The sequence below is a fragment of the Aulonocara stuartgranti genome (assembly GCF_965226115.1).
Source record: "Aulonocara stuartgranti genome assembly, chromosome: 14".
Lineage (NCBI taxonomy): Eukaryota > Metazoa > Chordata > Actinopteri > Cichliformes > Cichlidae > Aulonocara > Aulonocara stuartgranti.
The window spans coordinates 6,318,177-6,341,373 of NC_138950.1; the positions used below are offsets into that span (position 1 = coordinate 6,318,177).

Genomic DNA, 23,197 nt, shown 5'->3' on the forward strand with positions numbered 1-23,197 from the left:
ATAATTGACTGAGACAGGACTCTCTTCCAGACACTCTAAACCAAGGCACAATGTACATTTCAAAGTATGTCTTTGTGCCCCCTTTTCCCTGTTCATGCCCTATCAGCCCCCCTGGCTAAACTTTGCAAGATCCGCCCCTGCACAGTTACCAGCGTCAGCTACGTAGAAAAAGATCCTGGTGTAGAAAGTAATATTAAATACATTCTAACAACAGCTTATCAAGCTTAAACGTGCTGCTGTTGTTCAGCCGCTGGTTTCCTCTTTCTGGTGCAAAGTGGGCCAAAAACAAACAAGAGAGACGGACTCGCGACAGAAAAGCCGATCAGCTGATCGTTAAGCAGTTTCATGATTGAAGTAACAGCAAGAAGAGGCAGTCGCTTGTTAAGCTTAACGCAGGAATGCTTTACAAACATTCAGAGATGGACTTACACACTTGCTTTACTTCTCTCGGGGATAACTTTATGGGAGATGAAATGCCGGGTTGCTAGCGAAGCTCCAAATGCTATCCAGACCACCGACAGGTCCCGCATGCCACAGCCGCTCTATCACGTGATGCATACTGCTCCGACGTGCTAACGTTCTGAGGTGAGTTACGGCGTGTTGCAAGTTTTGCGAGGTGCTTTCGTGATATTTAATGGATCGGATTACATTTTTTATTTTTTTTATTTTTCTCCGATATCCGATCCAGTAATTTAGGTCAGTATCGGACCGATACCGATCGGATCGGTCCATCTCTAGTCACAACCATAACATTCAACAATACATGTTAAAAATGAGCAACTACAATGCTAAATAATCCAAATCCAAAAGAATAAACATAAATCCTTTGCCACAAGTTATTATTTACACCAGAATGAGTTCATCATCTTCTGGAATTTCCACAGAAGAGATTAGATTAGATTAGATAGATTAGATAGAACTTTATTAATCCCTCGGGTGGGTTCCTCTGGGAAATTCGATTTCCAAAAAAGCACAGCACCGACAAAAGTTACAGAGTTACAGAATATTATATATATATATATATATATATATATATATATATATATATATATATACAGACGAAGGGGATAAATAGAATAAATAGGAATAAAAATAAAAATACAAGTGAATTGCACATTTCAAGTATTGAGTCTATTGCACCGTTGACTATTTACAAAAGTATTGCACAAAAGGTATTGCACAGTGAGGTGAAGAGGCACTACAGCTTAGTTGTTGCCCCCTTCCTTTGTCCTCCTGTTTCCCCTCCCTCTCCCCTCCAGGGAGGAGTTAAACAGTCTGATGGCGTGTGGGACAAAGGCGTTTTTAAGTCTGTTAGTTCTTGTCTTTGGGAGAAGCAACCTGTCACTGAACAGACTCTTCTGGTTGTTAATGGCCGTGTGCAGAGGATGTCTGGCATTGTCCATAATGTCCATCAGTTTCTTTAATGTCCTTTTCTCTGCCACTGTCACCAGAGTGTCCAGCTTCATGCCGACCACAGAGCTAGCCCTCCTGATCAGTTTCTCCAGCCTGGATGAGTCCTTCTTTGCTGTGCTGCTCCCCCAGCACACCACAGCATAGAAAAGTACTCCAGCAACCACCGACTGGTAAAACATCCTCAGGAGCTTCCTGCAGATGTTAAAAGACCTCAGCCTCCTGAGGAAGTACAGTCGGCTTTGGGCTTTTTTATACAGGTGCTCTGTGTTGCATGACCAGCAAACTGTTACATGAGCAAGACAGCCAAGGAGGTAAAGGCTTGCAGACTTAGCGGTCTGGATGTTGGATGAGAGGTTGCGGGTTTGGTGGTCGGAGATAGATGTGGATGAGATGATAAACTTTGCCTGTTCTATTTTTAAAATAATTACTTAAAATGTGTTTCTTAAAGCTTTCAGCTTTGAGGTCGGTTTCACAGTGAGCGCTCTGTTTCTATAGTCTTAAATTTAGCGCAACTAATCCCACAAGTTATCCACTTACTTTTTATAACCTTCTTCCATAAAAATGTAATTATTTAGAGCTGTTAGTTTTGGTGTTCATGAAAAAAAACCTGAAACAATCAAACAATCAAAGAGTGAATGTAATAAAAGCCAATACTAAGATGTTAGTTTTGAAGCAACGTCTCACACAGGAGAGCAATTTTAAATGAATTTACTTTGAAGTCCGTGTTAGACTTAATTAATGTATTTTTTTCTGTACAGTTTTAACAACAATGATGAGACTGTTTACATAAAAGCTTTTACAATTTGTTGAATGATAGGTTTGTAGCATAAACCTATTCGCTGGAACGTTAAGGACAATTCAACTGCACAGCAAAAAGCATTAAACACCAAGTAGGCAAAGTTCTTCGTGTTTTGAGGGAGAGAACCACGACAAGCGCCGTTCCTTCGCTTGACCCCAGTCGCTCTCGTCCGCTCCCCCGTAACACTGCTCTTTTATTGAGGTTACATGAATATACATAGGTTCATTAACATATGACGTCTACATACAAACAAAGAGTACCTTGCCTGTGCGTTGTGTAAGTGTGCGTGTGTGTGTGTGGGGGGGGGGGTCAGAGTGTGACCCCATAAATGACTTCCCTAAACCTGCTAATCTTGAAGTCCAGCAGTTCATCTAAACAAAAGGCACTTAGCCTAAAACAGATATAGATACGTTCATCCTACCATAAAACAATAAGACAATGTACGACCTCTCCCATGCTCCCAGAATGTGGGTGTGAAAGCCAGAGCACTCTGGAATGCACACAAAGCCTTTGAAGACTATTAAGGATCACACATCCTATCACTACACAATCGATTGTACACCTCTAAGCATATATGGTTAAATATTTCTAAGCATAAATGACAATAAACAATACAAATCTAACATTGATAGGTGTGTAGTTTTTTTTAAAAGTAACTATTGGTTAAAATCAGTAGTAATCTTTATTGGATAGAGAAAAAAAAATCTAATTAATACAAGAAAAAATAACTCACTAAAGAAAAGGAATACATGACTGAAAAAACACAAATTGCAATTGTGTTGAGGTAAAAGATTTACATGTGATGGTCTTGTGTTCTACATCAGTGAGGTACTAGCAAACTAACTGTAAAATAAACATCTAATCACTGTTTCACAAGAAGCTGATGAAGACATCCTTGTTGGAGTGCTTCAACCAGACTATAACTCTGTCTGAACAAATTCATCTCTTTTAACGAGGTGTGGCCATGATATGGTATCTGCAGGGCACATTCATAAAACTGCTGTTTTCAGGAATGAGGTTTATACTGTCAGGGCCTCCAGCACAGGAAAAAGTGAAATCCTGCAGCAATGATACTATAAAGATAAAAAGCTCCATACGGGCCAGAGACTCGCCAACACAGTTTCTCTTCCCTGTAGAGATACACAAAGGACTCTGATTAAAAATAATTGCTTTTCACTGTAAATATCAAGATATTTGGAAAAAAATTATTCTTTTGCATGATTTAACATGCAAAAGAACTGGATGATCAATAACTGTGTGTTGACTCTTTACCTGCAGAGAATGGCATGAATGCAGGACTTTTCTTAAAGTTGCCATTATTGTCCAAGAAGTGCTGGGGATTGAAGGACCTGGGAGTGGCCCATTGCTTTTCCTCTTTTAGCACAGAGTGCAACAGCGGAATAATTACAGTGTCCTATTCAAAACATATATCTTGTTAGTGTTGCTGCTTTCAACATTATTCTCTGACTTGATATACAATAGATTCTGTAATACACATGAGATCTTGGAATTGAGAATACCTTTGGGATTGTATAACCCCTGAAGGATATATCATTCAGTGTGTAGTGAGGGAGGCTGAGAGGGACATGGTCAAGAAAACGTTGCACTTCATGGATGACAGCAAGTGAAAAAGGGAGGGACTTCCTGTCCTCCATCCTGGGACAACGGCCTTTTCCAATAACAGTGTCAATCTCTTGCTGCATTTTCTCTGGACACAGCAAAGCAGAAATGATTACCACTCTGATTTGTTTTATACGTCCACCAAGGGACGTATTCCTAACCATAATGTATTAGTATTGAATGTATTATAAAGTAAATTCACAGTTTTACCTTGTTTTGGGGGGTATTTAATCAGCACGCTAAGAGCATATCTCAGGGTGGAGCTGGTGGTCTGTGTTCCAGCCAGAAACAGAGTCATTATTGTAGAGATCAAATTGTCATAGTGGAACTCAGTTGTGGAAATCTCCTTTTCCTGAGAGAAGAAAGTTGTCATTGTTTTTCTGTGCTTCTCTGTACTTCAATCTGTCTCTCTTTATATTTTTTCTCTTTCTGTCTGTGTGAGTGTATATTTGTGTGTGCATCTTGATCTGTTCTGGCTTCTAGCCCTTTGTTTCTGCACACCTGAGGTGAATAATCTCATCTGTTTGTCATCAGTTATTATCTTACCATCATATCTTACTTTAATAGACTTGACCCGTGTTCAGTGTCAATGTTCCCTCTGGCAGAAACATACGATTTAAGGAGTTTGCTAAAGTAGCTCAGTGCTGTGTTGTTGGTAATTTTAAATGTAAGCAACAGTATTTTAAACTGGATGTGGTATTTAATGGGTAGCCAATGCAGGTCAGCTAGAGTAATTTCCCCATGGGGATCAATAAAGTATCCATTATTATTATTATTATTATTAGAACATGGTTATGTGTGATTATTCCCAGCTCTGCTCTCCTCCTGTGTATCATTCCCTCATTATCCCTCTGTCTTTTAAGCCCTGTGTCTTCCTGTGTTTGTTGCTGGTTTGTCTGTGTTTCTTCCTCTGCATTTTCTGTGTTCCAGAGTCCATGTCCAGGGGCGTTTTCCTACACTGGCCTCTATAAAACAATATAAACAGAAAATAAGCACTAACAATATATATTTATTTCGAAACAGTTTCCCCCTTTTCATTTCTCTCCTGAGAAATGAACTAATTCCTGATTTATCCCATTAACTTTACTTGCATGTGAGAATAATAGCTAAAGTATAACAAAAGAAATCCAAAAAATAAAACCTTTCCATTGCCCAAGCATGTATGTCATCTGTCCCCTCAACGGGTTGTATATTTTCAATGTTCCCTTATTATTGTGGCATAATTACTTCTATTCACAACAAATAAATCAAACAAATAAATCAAGCTCTACGACAGCACCTCACACACACAAAGTAACTCCACCAGAGTGCCTATTTCGAGTCACTTTTGCCGGTCCAAGCCCGGTGTAACAACAGAACCCAGAGCCCCTGTCGATAGGGTGTTACAAATAAGTACTCTGAGTTCCTCCAAAATTACCGGATTCCTTCCTCTGTCTCGAAAAGGAGAAACCAGCCACCCTTTGAAGAAATGTCATTTTTGGTGCTTGTTTACACAATGGTCTTATTCTTTTTCAGTCACTACCCAGAGCTAAACCATAGACCACTACCCAGAGCTCATTAGCTCTGGGTAGTGGTCAATGGTTAATCTGGTTAACCTATGTCCCTTGCAAGATGTGAGGGACATAGATTAACCAGTAAATGCTACTACTGCACATTCACCCAGTGTATATACTATATGTATGTATATATATATATATAATGTTCTTCCTCTACACACCCCCCCCCCAATTTTTGCACATGTCGAGGAGCGTGTCAGGCTACATTTCACTGTGTGTTATACTTGTATAACTATGCATGTGACAAATAAAGAACCTTGAACCTTGAACCTGAAATCAAGTAAATCAAAGGCCTTACTTTTATGCTCAGCTCTCTCTTCACCAGCTGGATATCATTTACATTACTGCAACTATCACCAATCCATCTGTCAATCTCCCATGTCCCTCTCCTCTCACTTGGGAATAAAACCCTGAGATACTTAAAGCTAACCACTAGCAGCACTTGGGTGCACTTTTCCAGCTGAGAACCTTGACCTTAAACTTGGAAGCGCCAATTCTCATTTCCACCACTTCACACTTGGCTACAAACCATTCCAGTTCAAGTTGAAGGTCATCACTTGATGTAACCAACAGAACCACATAATCTGTAAAGGTCAGGGAGATTGTGAGACCCCCAAAGTGGAATCCTTCCACCACTTTGCTACACCTAGAAATTCTGTCCATAAAAAAGTGGACAGAATGACACCGCAGCAATTAAAACAACAAACGGCTGCGCGCGCTCGGAGTGCACCAGTGAAGACAATGCATTCATCATCACAGAGCATGCCGTGAGGAACACCTTCAGGAGGGTGAACACCAGGAAGGCAGCAGGACCAGATGCAATCCCTGGCCGGGTCCTGAGAGCCTGCGCTGACCAGCTAGCAGCGGTGTTCACGGAAATCTTCAACCTTTCACTGGCCCAAGCAGTGGTTCCCACGTGCTTCAAACAGTCCATCATTGTCCCTGTTCCAAAGAAACAAACAGCCCGCTTGCCACAATGACTACCGTCCAGTAGCACTGACTTCAGTTGTAATGAAGTGTTTTGAAAGACTGATAAGAGATCGCATCACTTCTTCACTTCCTGTCACCATCGACTCACTTCAGTTTGCTTACTGGACTAATCGTTCCAGAGACGACGCCATAGCTCACCTGCTCCACACATCCCTGAGTCACCTGGACACTGGCAGAGGGAGTTATGTTAGGATGCTGTTCGTGGACTACAGTTCAGCATTCAACACAATAATTCCCTCTAAGTTTTTCACCAAGTTGACGGATCTAGGACTCAGCTCATCACTGTGTCAGTGGATCCTCAACTTCCTCACAGACAGACCCCAATCAGTGAGGGTGGCAAAACAAGTCTCCATCTCACTCAGCACTGGAGCGCCTCAGGGCTGTGTTTGAAGCCCCCTGCTGTACTCACTGTACACTTATGACTGTGTAGCCACATCAGACACCACCTCCATTGTCAAGTTTGCTGACGACACTGTTGTTGTGGGCCTGATCTCCGACAACATCGAGACGGCCTACCTGGAGGAGATTAGGAACCTGGAGACCTGGTGCCAGGAGAATAATCTCCTCCTAAACATCAGCAAGACTAAGGAGCTGATCGTGGACTTCACTACAAAGCAGGCGAGGAATTACAAGCCCCTCAGTTCTACAGTGAGGCTAGTCACGTGCTCTAATGTTGTGATGTGGACATTAATGTGCTCTCTGTGCAGAGGAGTTTTTTTTGTTTCCTGTTCTCATGCTGTCCTCCCATAGGTGCCCAGCGTGAGAAGAGGTCTCTTTTTTTCCTCTTGTACTTTTCCCATTGTTGTGTAATTTTTCAGTGTTTTCTCTGCAACGCTGCCAATCTCCGACTGTATTCCCATGTGATGTCTTTGTTGTGTGTATAAGTCGGGGGGGGTCCTATTCCTCTGCGGGGCAACCTGCATATGGCCAATAAACCAATAAAGCATTCATTCAATTCAATCATCAGTGGCACGCCAGTGGAGAGAGTGGACAGTTTCCGATACCTGGGTGTCCACATCACTCAGGACCTGTCATTGTCCTGTCACATCAACACCCTGGTTAAGAAAGCCCGTCAGCGTCTCTTCTTCCTCAGAAGACTTAGAGACTTCCATCTGCCACTGAAGGTGCTCAAGAACTTTTACTCCTGCACCATCGAGAGCATCCTGACGGGAAACCTCTGCACCTGGTTTGGGAACAGCACCAAGCAGGACAGACGAGATCTGCAAAGACTGGTGCGCTCAGCCGAACGCATCATTCAATCAGAGCTCCCTGACCTGCTGTCCATCTACACCAAGCGGTGCAAGTCCAAAGCCAGGAAGATTATGATGGACCTCTCCCATCCCAACAATGGACTCTTCTCACTGTTGAGGTCTGGGAAGCGCTTCCGCTCCCTTAAGGCCAAAACAGAGAGAATGAGGAGGAGCTTCTTCCCCCAGGCTATTCGGGCCCTGAACCAGGTGTAGGACTGGACTCTCCCACACATATCACATCACCACATGCACTCTGTTTTTTCTTCATGCACACTTCCTATAATTTATAATCTCTTTCTGCTATTTGCACATTTTTTTTACTGTAAATTTCTAAGTTAAATCTGTAAATTTTGTATAACCTGTAAATTGTAAATACTGTAAAACCACTGTCATTTCGGGCATTGCACAGCTACAAGCATTTCACCTCATGTCATACTGTGTATGGTTGCGTGTGTGACAAATAAAATTTGAATTTGAACTCTGAACTGTTGTTAAGCACATTAGTGCAAAAGACTGTAAGTGCACAGTCCCCAACCGGAAGGGGCAGGGAAACAACTCACTTGTCCACCAGTGAAACTTCCAATGTGCAGGTGAAAAACTGAGGAGATACAAGTATACTGATTGAAACACCAGATTGGCACTGAGTCCAGACCCTCAAAAGGAGTTTGGTTCCAGAGCCTGTGCAATGTGTTGAAATAAGCCTGACCACATCTAGCTGGGGGTCTTTTAATTTAACATCATGCTCCTTACCCACTAGAAAGATAATGTTCCTTGTCCCAAAACCCTTCTTCATAGGGATTATCTGAATCAGTTTTCATTTGGTCCCTTAGCCAGGACAAGTTTGCCTTAGGAGACTCTGTCACAAACAAATTCCTCCAACAACATGCAAACCTTTCCATCACAAGAAGGCAATTCACAGAGGAGTGTTTAAAATCATTCATAGCAAGATTAGGAAATTTTTAGCACTTTAGATTATATTAATTGCCTAGATTAATAAACACAGTATTTGGAGTTTTGAGCTTTCTTTGATAAATTATGCTTAAGTTTTCCAACCTGGTTCATTTGAATAAGGAAGGAGTCTATGTAGTCTCGTGGGGAGCTGGGGTCCAATGTGTCTTTGTGTTCTTGGATCTTCATCTTGATAAACTTTCTCACTTCTTCATACTCTGCAAAAACTTTTTGATGGGGGCCAGGAAGATGGTCCATGAGTTTCGGAAAGAGGTTGTACATCTGTTGTAAAGAAACATAGCAACATACATTCTTGTGAAGAGACAATGATACATGTACTGTGTTTGGATCATTTTTACAGTATGATTTTCAAAAGACGTATATACTATTATACAAAATATGAAAACCAAATTAAAAAGCATTTCTATTTAATTTTTAATTTACCTGACCCACAGGGCTGCTGTTAACGTTTTCTATTTGAAAAAGTATGGTAAGAAGGCGTAAGAACTGCTTGTCTTCATAGCTGAACCGTTGACCAAAAACCAGGCAGCAGATCACGTTAGACACAGTACAGCTCAATAAGAATGTGGGGTCAAATGGTGCACCTGCAAGAGAAGAGGAATCATCTGTCAGATTAACTAAGGACTTCACTTTAGTTATGACATGCCCACACTTCCAACTTTCCCACTGTTTAGTCAGTTTTTTAAAGAGATTTAAAGAGTATGTTTGTTGGCACATGGCTTTCCCAAATAACAGTTTTCATGCATTTGAATGTGTTTTCTGAGATCAGTTGTTGTGCATCCTGATGTGTTAACAACCTGAAGCTCACAAAAACACTGTTTTAGTAGATCATATTGTGTTTTTTGGGTGGCTGTGGTGGGTGTCAATTCAGTACTGGAAAATAATAGGTTAGTGGCATTAGCCCACTGTGGTATGTTTCTATCTTGCTAAACTTAAGACTGATTATATTCAATTAGTGTTATAGTGTCCTGTAATATTTAGGGCATGTGAAATGACCTTTCAGCACCTGAAATTATACCTTTTAATTTATGTATGTGAGCCCTCATATGTTCACTCTCTTCTTGGATCCATTCTTCCATCCCCTTGCGTCCCATCCCAAAGTCTCTTAGAGTGGTCATTGTGAAGCGTCGCAGCTGACGCCAGCGTTCCCCGTTACTGCTCCCTAGACCTGAAAGGTTAAACCACTTACCAAAGTAATGGAAGAGAAGCCATGCTGGTTCATGAAAGAATTAAACACTAGGAAACAAAATCACTTGTGCCTTGACAAAGACAACATATTTAAGTGATCACGCTTTACCATATTTCTTGTTAGGGTTGTGTATTAATGGAGTTGGGGCTCTGCCTGTGAAGTCATCTGCTTGATCCACCAAGGCTTCTTTCACAGCATCATATCCTACCAGAACTACTGTCCGCTGCCAGCCTAGGTATACTGTCATCACTGGCCCATAGGTTTCACTGAACTAAAGATAGATAAAATGATTTATTTAAATCATTTAAATTAAATAAATCATTTATTTAAATGCGCATTCATCTGAAATTTTGTCTAAATGCCAACATGCTGTTAAAGTTAAATTTGGTGTGTTTATAGAAAGTATGCGAGTCTCCTCAAATTACGAGAAAATATATTGTACAACTTAAAAAACTGCACAAATATTTAAAAAAGTGAACTCTTACCTTAACAAAGCTTTTAAAAGGTGCTTTTTTGTCTATCTGTAGAAGGTTTCCTATGAGAGGAAGTGCAGTGGGTCCTGGAGGCAAATGCCAGTTCCTTTTGTGTTTTATATTAAACATCCACAGCAGAACTAAGATTAAACCTGCTAAGATCACAGTTGCACAAGATTCCATCCTGCTCTATATAATATAAAAACTATAAAATAATGAAAAAAAATACAAGACAGCAGCAAGTCAAGGAACTAGAAGCAAAAAGAAATTTCAACAAGACTCAGGGTTATGAGAAATATGAAGTTCACACTACAGCTACACAAATAAAGCAACAGAGAGCCCTGTTGAAAGAAGAACTCAAAGACAATATCAATTGGGATTAAGACTGCAAAGTCTAACTAAGAGTAAAACTATACTAATAGAACAGGATAAATCAAACCGTAATAAAAACAGAACTTAATATGCCAGCAACCCAAAAGCCTGGCTCCAAGACCCAGGACAGTCACACATAGGAGATCTGTTTATATTTAACAGGGAGTTTGCGTAAGCATGGAATAGGACACTGGTGAGCTTATTGATTAACCACTCTTCTTAGTTAACCTTTAATTTATTATGTTTTTTAGAATTTTTTTAAAACTGTCAAATGTTTTATTGCGGCTCCAAAACCAACAGCAGCGGCAGGCTAGACGACACACAACAATAAACACGTTAAATGCACTTCTGAGCTATTTGTTCTTGCAATCATTTTTGATAGGTCTTTATCAATTGAGTTCTGTCTTGCTGGGGGTCACAGACTTCTGCAAAAACTGTCTAATAGGGGACGACCGTGGCTCAGGGGTTTGGGAAGCGCATCTATAACCGGGAGGTCACTGGTTCGATCCCCGGGCTCTCTGTCCAGGTCGTTGTGTCCTTGGGCAAGACACTTTACCCTACCGCCTACTGGCGGTGCGATATGGCAGCCTCGCTTCTGTCAGTCTGCCCCAGGGCACCTGTGGCTACAACTGTAGCTTACCGCTTGCTTGTGAATGCGAGAGTGAATGAATAGTGGCATTATAAAGCGCTTTAGGTGCCTTGAATCTTTAATATGACGGCGTCTCAACTTTGGCCGGGGAAGATGCGCTCTGGGCCTTCTTCATTACTAGGTCGTGGAAGCACCGGTCGATGAAATCTTGGAGAGCGTCTAAACTCTCTTCGTTGTCCTCCAGGGTGTTGGAGATAGTTGGACAAATGTGGTTAGTTAAATGACAATTGATTAGTGTATTTGGAATACTTCAAGGTTTTTTTTTTAAATTTAGGAATACTTTAAGTTTTAAAGCGTTTTTTATATTCTATGCTACCATTTGCTTTTTTTCCCTCCAAATCTCCGGCGTCTGACGTCACCTACAGCATAATTCGCTTACCTTCTCCCGTCACTTCCATCACTTACGGTCTCACTTCCCTCCTCTATATTATTTTGAGCACAATGTTTCTTTGTTTATCTAAAAACAAATGAATTAAACTGTGTTTATATTGATATCCAATGAGTTCAACCCTTTGTGCATTGGGCAACTGAAAGAGACGTAAATACTAATTTAGTTTTTCTAAAGTGGGTTTGACCTGCAGCTCAGTAAAGCACCCCTCCGGGAGCCAAACCCATCTGTTCTCTGATTGGATAGTGAAATTTGTGATTGACATGACATCGACTAATCAGCTGAAAGGAAGAAAAATCAGGTCAAAATTCGTACTCGTAAGTTGAAACTTGAGTGCAGAGTTTCACTCTTATTTTTTTTGCTTTGTATCTGTAAACAGACCTTAACAAAAAGAATTTGTAATTTGTGTAAATATTTTTACACACACAAATCTTTTTTATGCACACACAAATTCTTATCTACAGATGCACAAAGATACGCATTCTGACTTACAACAACAACAAGATTAGGGATGGTGTACATGAGAATCGGACGTCCACTTGGAGCAACTGCATTTCTGCTTCTGCGCATTATGTGGGTGTTCCACAAATGTGCAACTTGTTGCAGCTCTTTCTGTTAAATATTAACAATTTTTAAAAAATCTCACGAGAGCACATTTCTTTTGGCTCAACATGTTGACCAAAAGCACCACACACGTGCCTTTTTTTTAAACATTGTGATTTTATGTTTCCGGCCAGTGAAATATGCATTTTTTTCATATCCTGAACATGATGGTAATAAGCCTGGTTTATGTGCATGGTGGGTGTTAAAGCGAACTTTTTCTCTCTCTGTGTCTCTCTTTCTCTCTAACACACAGACACACACTGACTCAATAAAAGAATATAAATGTGGTTACATACCTCGATGACGTTCAGGCATGTAAACAATATGAGTTGCTTGTCCAAAAAACATCCAGAAAAACAGTCATTGTCTTTTAATTTCTGGAAACGATTTTTCCAGTGCTGACTCTCATAAAGGCTCACCAGCCTTGAATATGCTGATTGTGATTGCTGGGCCCAGTAATAAAACTGTTTCGATCCATAATCCAATGCAAGAGTCTTTGCATCTCTGCCATTATGACCCAAAGCAGAGCTAATCCTGGCAGGTGTGCCCATCTTCTTTTCTACTTTTACTATGAAATATCCAGCAATGACTTTGGGATCATTGTTTGTTGAATAGGCTTGAAGCCAAATCGTAACTCTAGAAAAGCCATCAATACAGCCATTTATACAGATTCCAAAAGGCTTCAGTTTGTCATAGAAGTCAACATGCCATGAAATTTGGTCCAGGATTAACATACGTGCGTCACATTAGGTGATTTCTGCGTCATTGCTCAACCCCATAAGGGTCAAGATATTTCAGTAAATGTCTCGCAGTATACTCTGCGTGACAACATAACCTGTGTAAATGCAGTTCAGCTGGTGTAGTTTGTATCCATGGAGCCTCCCGTGTCCCTCCAGTTGATCAAAAAGAAATCGTGCCACCTCAGTCGACTCAGACTCATTCTTTCTCCAGTATAGCCACATGCGTTTTAGGTTTCTTCTGAGTGTCTGCATGCTTATCACAATACTGTCCCACCTGCTCAGTAACAGAAAATCTCCCCATGCCTCAATCCAAGCATAAAATAGAACTTAATTAATTCCGATAAACAAGCCATGTTCTCGCACTCTGATCTGCACTGCCATCCACTTCACTATGTTTTAAGGCAAACGAATATATCATGTTCAAACAATAAAAGATATGTTATAACGTGAAAACTTTATTGTTCAAACAATATAATTATCTCGTTTGTACGTTAAAGGTTTTTTGTTGTAACGTGATAATTATGTATATTGTAATAACGTAATATTTTGTCGTTCAAACGTGAAAGTATAATGTACTAACATGATAGTATGTTGTACAAACATGAAAAGTATATTGTTAGAACAATAAAGTTTTCACGTATAACGTGATATACCTCTGTTGTTTTATTGCCTGGGTGTCAGCTCTACGCTTCCATAGAAAATACTATGATTTAAATTTTAAAGCAAAATTTCACACATGAGAACAATTTTTTTTTAATTTACTTTGTCCTTGTTAGGCTTTTTTTTGGGGGGGGGGGGGGTTGTAAAGTTTTAACAGCCATGATGAGACGATTTACATAAAAACCTTAATGATTTGTTGATAGGTGTAAAGCCATTTACAGTAGTTATTGGTTAATAATAGTAGAAATATTTATTGCCTGTAGAGGAAAAATAGTCCAATTAATACAAGAAACAATAACTCTTTAAAAAAAAAAAGGAAACAAAAAACAATACATGACAAAAAACAGAAAGCACAGTTATGATGAGATGAAAGATTTACATGTAATGGTCTTGTGTTCTACATCAGTGAGGTACTAGCAAACTACTGACCCTGAACGCATCAGAAACACACTGTGATCATTTAGGTAGTCTGCATGGAATTGACTTGGCCTCAAGCAAGTTAGAGACATAGTTGGTGCTTCCAACCGTCCACTTTCCTTTCCACTTAGCGTTACAAGGTGCTGGGTCCTTACCAGCTGTCAAAGGGAAAGAGAGAGGATAACCTCGGACTCTCTTTGCAGGGTTCACGTGTGTTTACCCCAAAGTGGCGTAGTTAAAAATGTGCTATATTGACCCAAAAGAGGTCAAAGTAATCTCTGCAGAAAACCAGCTGCGTTAACATTGTGCTACACTTGTAGCTGAATACATCATTGGAGAGAATGTTATTAAAGCAAATACTAAGATTTTAATGTTGAAACAACATTTCAGACAGGAGAGCAATTTTTAATTCATTCACGTTAATCCTTGTATTTTTTTGTTTTCTACAGTTTCAACAATGATGATGAGACTGAGTATTTATATAAAAGTCTTTATGATTTGTTGATAGGTGTAAAGCCATTTAGTAGATAGTAGTAATATTTATTGCTTGTAGAGAAAAACAGTCCATTAATCAACTCATAAAAAAAAGAAAAGAATAAATGACAAAAAACATAAACACAGTTATAATGAGATGAAAGATTTTCATGTAATGGTTGTGTGTTCTACATCAGTGAGGTACTAGCAAACTAACTGTAAAATAAACATCAAATCACTGTTTCACAAGAAGCTGATGAAGACATCCTTGTTCGAGTGCTTCAACCAGACTATAACTCTGTCTGAACAAATCATGTTTTTAACGAGGTGTGGCCATGATATGGTATCTACAGGGCACATTAAGAAAACTGCTGTATTCGGGAATGAGATTTATACTGTCAGGGCCTCCAGGACAGGAAAAAGTGAAATCCTGCAGCAATGATACTATGAAAATAAAAAGTTCCATACGGGCCAGAGACTCGCCAACACAGTTTCTCTTCCCTGTAGAGATACACAAAGGACTCTGATTAAAAATAACTGCAGGGCTCTAGACTAACTTTTTGTCACGGTTGCACTTGTTTTCTAAGGTGCGCCAGCACAAAAGTTAGGTGCACCCAAATTTTTCAACCACATTGCTTACCACCACAATTTTACATATTCACTTTTTTTCGGGGGGGGGGGGGGGCAGCTGTCCATACAGACAGTATTGATTTGTAAATGACAATCTTGTCAACACAAAGTTCTTTATTTGGAGCACAGTTCTACAAGAAACATAAGTGACTGAAAAAGTGCTTGTGCTTTAAGTGCTTCACTGAGCTGAAATTGAAACTTAATACATCTCAAGATATATTAAAGAAAAGGAAATCTTAATTAAAAAGACCTCAAAGTGTCTGATAAGCCTTCAAATTGAACATCTCAGTATCTGAACATCTAAACAGCTTGATATCTTATAGATTATCCTCCACTGCAGTCACATGCCCCTCAGATGGCCAACTCCTGTAATTTGGCCTTTTTCCCATTTTTTTCTTGTGTGTTCGGGATGACACCTATAAACTTCACATACGCGACATCATTACTGTATGTAGGGTTTACGTTCAAGCCATTTTTCTTGTGAAGAATTATTTCGGACGTACAATAGGCATATTGTAACATTACATAGGCAATGTTAAACTTAATCATCATCTTGGCCTCCTCTGGTGACCTGTTTGCTGCAAACGTATATGGCTCATTATCTTATGCCATCTCCAGACCAGTGTTAGACACAACCTGAGAGGTTGATGGCTCCGTGTCATAGCACTGGCTACGGACGGATCAGGCCTTAAGGAAAAAGTTATCAATCGTTCTTTTCATCTTTTATCATTACCCACAGCTATATCTACTTCTATCGGGCCTAGGCTACTCACACCTCTCTATTCGCCTGCACTTTCAAACGTACACACACGCAGGCCTACAGAAATATGTGGACCACAGCTATTCAGAGAGGTCTCTAAATGGTTTAGACCATGATATGGGCATAGTGTGTGTCTGTTGTTGACCACACGGAGACTTTCAGAGTTGTAGGGACATTTTCTTTTACTTGAATGGCTGGTCACACCGGTGCGAACTAGGATTTTTTTAGTCACACCATTGAGAAATTAGGTTGCATGTGTGTCCAAACTGGTCACATTCTAGAGCCCTGAATTGCTTTTCACTGTAAATATCAAGATATTTGGAAAAAAAAAATTACGTCAACATGCAAAAGAACTGGATGATCAATAACTGTGTGTTGACTCTTTACCTGCAGAGAATGGCATGAATGCAGGACTTTTCTTAAAGTTGCCATTATTGTCCAAGAAGTGCTGGGGATTGAAGGACCTGGGAGTGGCCCATTGCTTTTCCTCTTTTAGCACAGAGTGCAACAGCGGAATAATTACAGTGTCCTATTCAAAACATATATCTTGTTAGTGTTGCTGCTTTCAACATTATTCTCTGACTTGATATACAATAGATTCTGTACTACACATGAGATCTTGGAATTGAAAATACCTTTGGGATTGTATAACCCCTGAAGGATATGTCATTCAGTGTGTAGTGAGGGATGCTGAGAGGGATAAGGTCAAGAAAACGCTGCACTTCATGGATGACAGCAAGTGAAAAATGGAGGGACTTCCTGTCCTCCATCCTGGGACAACGGCCTTTTCCAATAACAGTGTCAATTTCTTGCTGCATTTTCTCTGGACACAGCAAAGCAGAAATGATTACCACTCTGATTTGTTTTATACGTCCACCAAGGGACGTATTCCTAACCATAATGTATTAGGGCTTGTAAAGTAAATTCAAGGTCTTGTTTTGTAAACTTACCCTGTATTTTGGGGTATTTAATCAGCACGCTAAGAGCATATCTCAGGGTGGAGCTGGTGCTTTGTGTTCCAGCCATAAACAGAGTCATTATTGTAGAGACCAAATTGTCATAGTGGAACTCAGTTGTGGAAATCTCCTTTTCCTGAGAGAAGAAAGTTGCCATTGTTCTCAGAATATCTTTATCGTCATTTTAACAAGTACAACAAAATAAATGCAGTCCCTGCCTTGTCAAGCAAAGTTTAAAATATAATTACAAATGAAATATAAAAAAAGAGGCAGAAGACTATATTCAGTAATAATTAATAGAACCTTATTGCACATAAGCACTGTTGCACAGGATGTCACAGGATGTCATCCATTGCACAGTATTTGTCGGGCTAATTGTAGGTGATTACCTGTAATTCAGTACCCTAACAGCTGCAGGGTAGATGTTGCTATTTAGTCTATTAGTCTTTGTTCTGATGCTTTTATATCTATTGCCTGATGGGAGCGGTTCAAACAGGTTATGAGGGGGGCGTCCTACTTTCCTGAGACAGCGAGAACGGTGCAGTTGGTCCAGACAGGGTAAAGAACAGGCAATGATCCCCTGGGGCAGGGGTGTCAAACTCAAATACACAGTGGGCCAAAATGCAAAACTAGAACAAGGTCGCAGGCTAACATTAATGTTTATTGAAAAATATCTTCCTCCAGATTTAAGAATGAATCTCTTCTTATGGACTCAAACAAGTTTTGCTGAAAAACTGAATGTGGAACAAGCAAAGCTTAATACTAAACAATGTATATATTAGCTGTATAATACCAGTAGGCCAGCTCTAATAGTAATTTGGTATGGCTTGGTGGGCCAGAGTTTGACACCTATGCCCTGGGGAATCTTTACAATCCCCTGAAGTGGTTTCTTCTGTGCTGTTGTCCAGCTGGAAAACCACACACAGAGACAGTAGCATAGAATGCTCTCGATAGAACATCGATAGAAGGACATCAGCAGCCTTTGAGGGATGTTATTTTTACTGAGGATTCTCAGGAAATAAAGTCTCTGCTAAACCTTCTGTGCCAGCTCTGCTGTGTTCAGACCCAAGGACGTGTCCTCCGTGATGTGAACCCGGAGGACACGTCTCCGGGTTCACATCACGGAGCTGATGCTGATGGCCAAGGAGATGTGGGGGCCACCTTTACCCTTTCTGTGCGATTTTTCAGAACTCCAGCGCTTCTTTGTCCTTGTTGGTCTCTCCTCATTTTCCTCTCTCTATTTTTTCTTTCTGTCTGTGTGAGTGTATAATTGTGTGTGCATCTAACCATGTCTGGTGTTGCAGGGGCAGAATCTGTTCTGGCTTCTAGCCGTTTGTCCCTGCACACCTGAGGTGAATGACCTCATCTGTTTGTCATCAGTTGATTATCTTGCCATTATTTTTTATTATTTATTTTTTAAGATGGGAGAGATCCTTCGATATTCATCTGAGCATTGAACTAACTACATTAGTGAAACCAACTTCTCAAGTAATAAGTTTGATTATGGTTTGTTCCTTGATTTTAACTTAGTGTCATGGTCTGGGTGGAATGCAAATATATTCTAAGCCCCGTTTACAGCTACCAGTCACACTCTTGTTTAACCTAAAGCAACCTGTCAAGCACTTGTAGATTCAGGCACCGAACAGAGTCTCATTGGCAGTGAGCTAGCCAGACAACTGAACATCTCACTGGTTAAGCTAGATCCACCCATTCCTGCCAAAGCCTTAAACGATGAAGGTTTTGCCCACATCAATCATTGCACTGCGCCCGTCGCATTACTAATTTACTTGTAATTACATTACAAACCACGGAGAGACTCTCAACTTTTTCACATTTCATTCTCCAGATACACCACTCATCCTAGGTTTTCCTTGTTTGGAGGTTCACAATCCTCTCTTAGATTGGTCCAGCCAAAGAATTGTTATTTGGAGCCCATTCTGTCATGCCAACTGTCTCGTTTCTGCTCGCCAACCTCAGGCTCCTCAAAGGCTGTCCGAGGAAAACACAGCCGCTGACCTCTCCACTGTTCCCTTTGTGTATCATGACGTGCAGCCATGGAGAAGTACATAAGGGAGTCTCTCACAGCCAGCATCATTCAGCCATCTTCCTCCCCGATAGGGGCCAGTTTCTTTTTTGTTGACAAAAAGGATGGCTGTCTCCGGCCATGTATTGATTTTTGCAGCTTAAATGACATTACAGTTAACTCATTCACTGCCATTGACGTCTATAGACGTCAATTGAAAAACTTACGTTGACTGCCATTGACGTCTATAGACGTCAATTACGTTTTCAATGGGAGGGGCTAGAATACAACCTCGGGCAGCTTGTCAGTGAACATCAGACTGCTTGAAATGTATTTTTCACAAAAAGCTCGTTTTCTCCCTTTTTTTGGTCAAAACAGGCATTTTTGGTGGAACCCACCTCTCTTCTACAGCTGATTACTAAAGAACGGAAAATGGTAGAAACAAGCTTTTTTTTTGGGATGGAAGAAGAGAGTCTGTTCTTCATTTTGGTAGGTTCAGCGTTTATGTGATCATAACACACAGTTTTCTGTGGCTCTTCAAAAATGAGTAAAAATGCTCAAAAACCCTGGCAGTGAATGAGTTAAGAATAAATAACCTTTACACCTCATCAGCTCCGCAGTTGAACCACTCCAAAGCGCCACAGTCTTCACCAAACTCAACCTTCTAAACCCATATCATCTGGTTCAGATCAAACATGAGGACAAGTGGAAGACAGCTTTTGAACACACACCTGGGACACTTCAAATATCTGGTCATGCCATTTGGTTTAACTAATGCTCCAACATTATGTCCCCACAGCATGTTGCTTTAAGGCTGGCTGAAAATCTGCTCCATGGTCTCCCTAAACTCCCGCACGTTTTTTCTTTAGCTACTGCTGGTGCTACACTCTGCTGGTAGCCAAAAGTCCATACAGTTGCTTAGGCAATGTAGGTGCAGGACACAGCTAAATTAAGAATATAATTTTTAGCACTTTAGGTTTTATTAATTACCTACATTAATAAACACAGTAGTTGTAGTTTTGTGTATTCTTTTATATATTATGCTTAAGTTTTCCAACCTGGTTGATTCGAATAAGGAAGGAGTCTATGTAGTCTCGTGGGGAGCTGGGGTCCAATGTGTCTTTGTGTTCTTGGATCTTCATCTTGATAAACTTTCTCGCCTCTTCATACTCTGCAAAAACTTTGTGGTGGGGGCCAGGAAGATGGTCCATGAGTTTCGGAAAGAGGTTGTACATCTGTTGTAAGGAAGCATAGCACCATACATTCTTGTAAAGCATGTACTGTGTTTGGATAATTTTTCCAGTATGATTTTCAAAAGATGCAGGACAGACTGATGTATATATTCTTATACAAAATATGAAAACCAAATTTAAAAGCATTTAATTTTTAATTCTGCTCCCACTTTCAGTTACCTGACCCACAGGGCTGCTATTAAGCTTTCCTATATGAGAAAGTATGGTAAGGAAGCGCAAGAACTGCTTGTCTTCATGGCTGAAACGTTGACCAAGAACCAGGCAGCAGATCACGTTAGACACAGTACGGCTCAATGAGAATGTGGGGTCAAATGGTGCACCTGCAAGAGAAGAGGAATCATCTGTCAAATTAACTAAGGACTTCACTTTAGTTATGACATGCCCACACTTACGACTTTCCCACTGTTTAGTCTGCGCTTCTCCGTTTCAAACTATTACAAGTTTGGCCAATCAACTTTTAAAAAGATTCAAAGCGTATGTTTGTTGGTTTTCCAGAAAATGGTGTTTTCATGCATTTGACTGTGATTTCTGATATCAGTTGTGCATCCTGATGTGTTAACAACCTGAAGCTCACAAAAGCTCTCTGTTTTAGCAGATCATATTGTTTTTTTGGTGGTGGTGGTGGTGGTGGTAGTGGATGTCAATTCAGTAGTGGAGAATATTGGGTTAGTGGGATTAGCCTACTGTAATATGCTTCTGTTTTTCCAAAGTGAAGACTGATTATTTTCCATTAGTATTGTAGTGTCCTGTTATGTTCATGGACAGCTTATTGTGTTTCCTTTTTGGTTATCTGGCATGATGTGTCAGTGACTTTAACACTGGTCCTTGTCTCTTTCTTTAGAGCATTCTCATGGCAAAGAGTGTGTACATTTGGGACAACCAGAGTTGTAGATGAAAATCGGTATATGGGTGTGGTCACTAGGGATGATAGTGTTCCATATAGTGTTTTATATATCAAAATATATATGTATTTGTTAGGGGTGCAACGATACGCAAAATTCATGGTTCGGTTCGGTACTTTGGTGTCACGGTTGGATATTTTTTCGATACAAAAAACTGTTCATGCTTTTTTAATTTGTCATTTATTAAAATTATAAATATATATTTTAACTCAAACGTACAGTTTTTAAATTTAATGTTGCTGAAACAACAAAGGGATAAAATAATAAATCTATCTGATCGAGAAATCACTCATCGTTGGAAAAGAGAGTTTATTACAGAGAAATGGTTCTTTTCAAAATAAAAGCTATACTATACGCTTCTTCTGGAGTATATTCTCAGCAGCACATTAAACATATCAGGTCCCCATAAGAAGAATCATGTGCTAACGGCTGTCTAAATGACTCAGGTAAAGTTTGTAGCATGCGTGCTTGTTGTTTTTGTCTGCTTCCACTTGTCTTTGCACTAGGATGATGTCGGAGTAAATGTGCAGTCATATTCATTTTGTTCCCACTAGTGCTGTCAGCGTTAATCTCAAATGACGTTAACGCCACAACACGGCAAATCTCCGTTAACGAGCTACCGCGGATCGCCCCGTGCGTGGGGCTGGACGGCGTCAACACGTTAACGAGCAAACTGCGCTAACGCAGTAGTTCCCACCCATGTAATTGAGCATTGCGTGGCACATCTGACATACTGTTTTACTTTGCTTACCTTCAGGGTCATACTTCACATGAAGACCAAAATAGTTCCAAAGGCCAGATCTGAATGAGGGTGGGGGAGGTTCAATTTGCCATGTTGCAATGAGCTTAGCTTCTGTCTTGCTAGCTTGCGCTGCGCTCAGTGGATCTGCGCTGGACAGTGCAGCCTAGGCGGAGTAGTCGAACGCAGATCCACTGAGCTAGTATTTGTTTTCACTTATCAGCATTTCAATTTTTTAATATGTTATATACATATAGGTACCATGCTGTTCATAGTAAACGTAGCTTGGCATATTGCACAGTAGCCCTTTTCACATCAGCTGAAACTATACCTTTTAATTTATGTATGTGAGCCCTCATATGTTCACTCTCTTCTTGGATCCATTCTTCCATCCCCTTGCGTCCCATCCCAAAATCTCTTAGAGTGGTCATTGTGAAGCGTCGCAGCTGACGCCAGCGTTCCCCGTTACTGCTCCCTATACCTGAAAGGTTAAACCACTTATCAAAGTAATGGAAGAGAAGCCATGCTGATTCATGAAAGAATTAAAGCACTAGGAAACAAATCACTTGTGCCTTGACAAAGACAACATATTTGAGTGATCACGCTTTACCATATTTCTTGTTAGGGTTGTGTAGAACTGGAGTTGGTGCTCTGCCTGTGAAGTCATCTGCTTGATCCACCAAGGCTTCTTTCACAGCATCATATCCTACCAGAACTACTGTCCGCTGCCAGCCTAGGTATACTGTCATCACTGGCCCATAGGTTTCACTGAACTAATAAAAATAATTTGTTTTAATGATAAGCATTGAGCTTTTTATGAGTTTTATGCAAAAACACACTGCAGTAATTGCACACCCTTAATAAAGTATTCTGATTCTGAAGTGTTAAGATGCTGTTAAATTTAGTCTGTTTGAAGACAGTTTTTACTCTCCTCATATTACAAAATATACTATTGTAAACTTACCTTAAAAAGACTTTTAAAGGGTGCTTTTTTGTCTATCTGTAGAAGGTTTCCTATGAAAGAAAGTGCAGTGGGTCCTGGAGGTAGACGCCTGTTTGTTTTGTTTTTTACATTAAATATCCACAGCAGAGCTAAGATTAGCCCTGCCAAGATCAAAGTTGTAGAAAATTCCATGATGCTGTATAAACTTTCTTATCTTAACTGTTATTATGTTGTCACTTGACAAGAAATAGTTTCAAATGCCAGACTCGAAGGCAAACAACTGAACTAACCCAGAAAATACGTCAGTCTAGATGCAAAAGTAAACAGAAAATGAACACTGACAGGGCACACACAAGGTAAATAAACAGACTGTTATGTTACTGCTTAGTTAATTTCATGTTTTAAATGTTAGTAAAATGCGCCACCCTG

General features: G+C 40.2%; 3 protein-coding genes across 4 annotated transcripts in view; 1 reads left to right on the forward strand and 2 right to left on the reverse strand.

The window, feature by feature from the left end:
* LOC309721107 (uncharacterized protein) overlaps positions 1–23,197 on the forward strand; it is a gene marked incomplete at its 3' end in the record, with an annotated part of 85,611 nt that overhangs the window by 1,176 nt on the left and 61,238 nt on the right. The window lies entirely within an intron of this gene.
* On the reverse strand, positions 1,248–13,510 carry LOC309688296 (cytochrome P450 2F3-like). 2 transcript variants are annotated; one of them, XM_082503921.1, is made up of 9 exons: positions 12,568–13,510; positions 9,895–10,057; positions 9,616–9,765; positions 9,021–9,181; positions 8,682–8,858; positions 4,043–4,184; positions 3,733–3,920; positions 3,485–3,626; positions 1,248–3,342 (listed from the first exon to the last, which is right to left on the reverse strand). In XM_082503921.1, the coding sequence occupies exons 1-9, from the start codon at positions 13,003–13,005 to the stop codon at positions 3,161–3,163; spliced, it is 1,743 nt and encodes a 580-aa protein (XP_082360047.1). In that variant the 5' UTR covers positions 13,006–13,510; the 3' UTR covers positions 1,248–3,160. The 2 variants fall into 2 exon arrangements, with proteins under 2 accessions (XP_082360047.1, XP_082360048.1); XM_082503922.1 differs by lacking the exon at positions 12,568–13,510 and adding an exon at positions 10,272–11,697 and having other exon boundaries at positions 1,280–3,342.
* LOC309688297 (cytochrome P450 2F3-like) lies at positions 13,847–23,193 on the reverse strand. Its single transcript, XM_082503923.1, has 9 exons — positions 22,790–23,193; positions 22,436–22,598; positions 22,157–22,306; positions 20,344–20,504; positions 19,990–20,166; positions 16,903–17,044; positions 16,588–16,775; positions 16,340–16,481; positions 13,847–15,063 (listed from the first exon to the last, which is right to left on the reverse strand). The coding sequence occupies exons 1-9, from the start codon at positions 22,958–22,960 to the stop codon at positions 14,882–14,884; spliced, it is 1,476 nt and encodes a 491-aa protein (XP_082360049.1). The 5' UTR covers positions 22,961–23,193; the 3' UTR covers positions 13,847–14,881.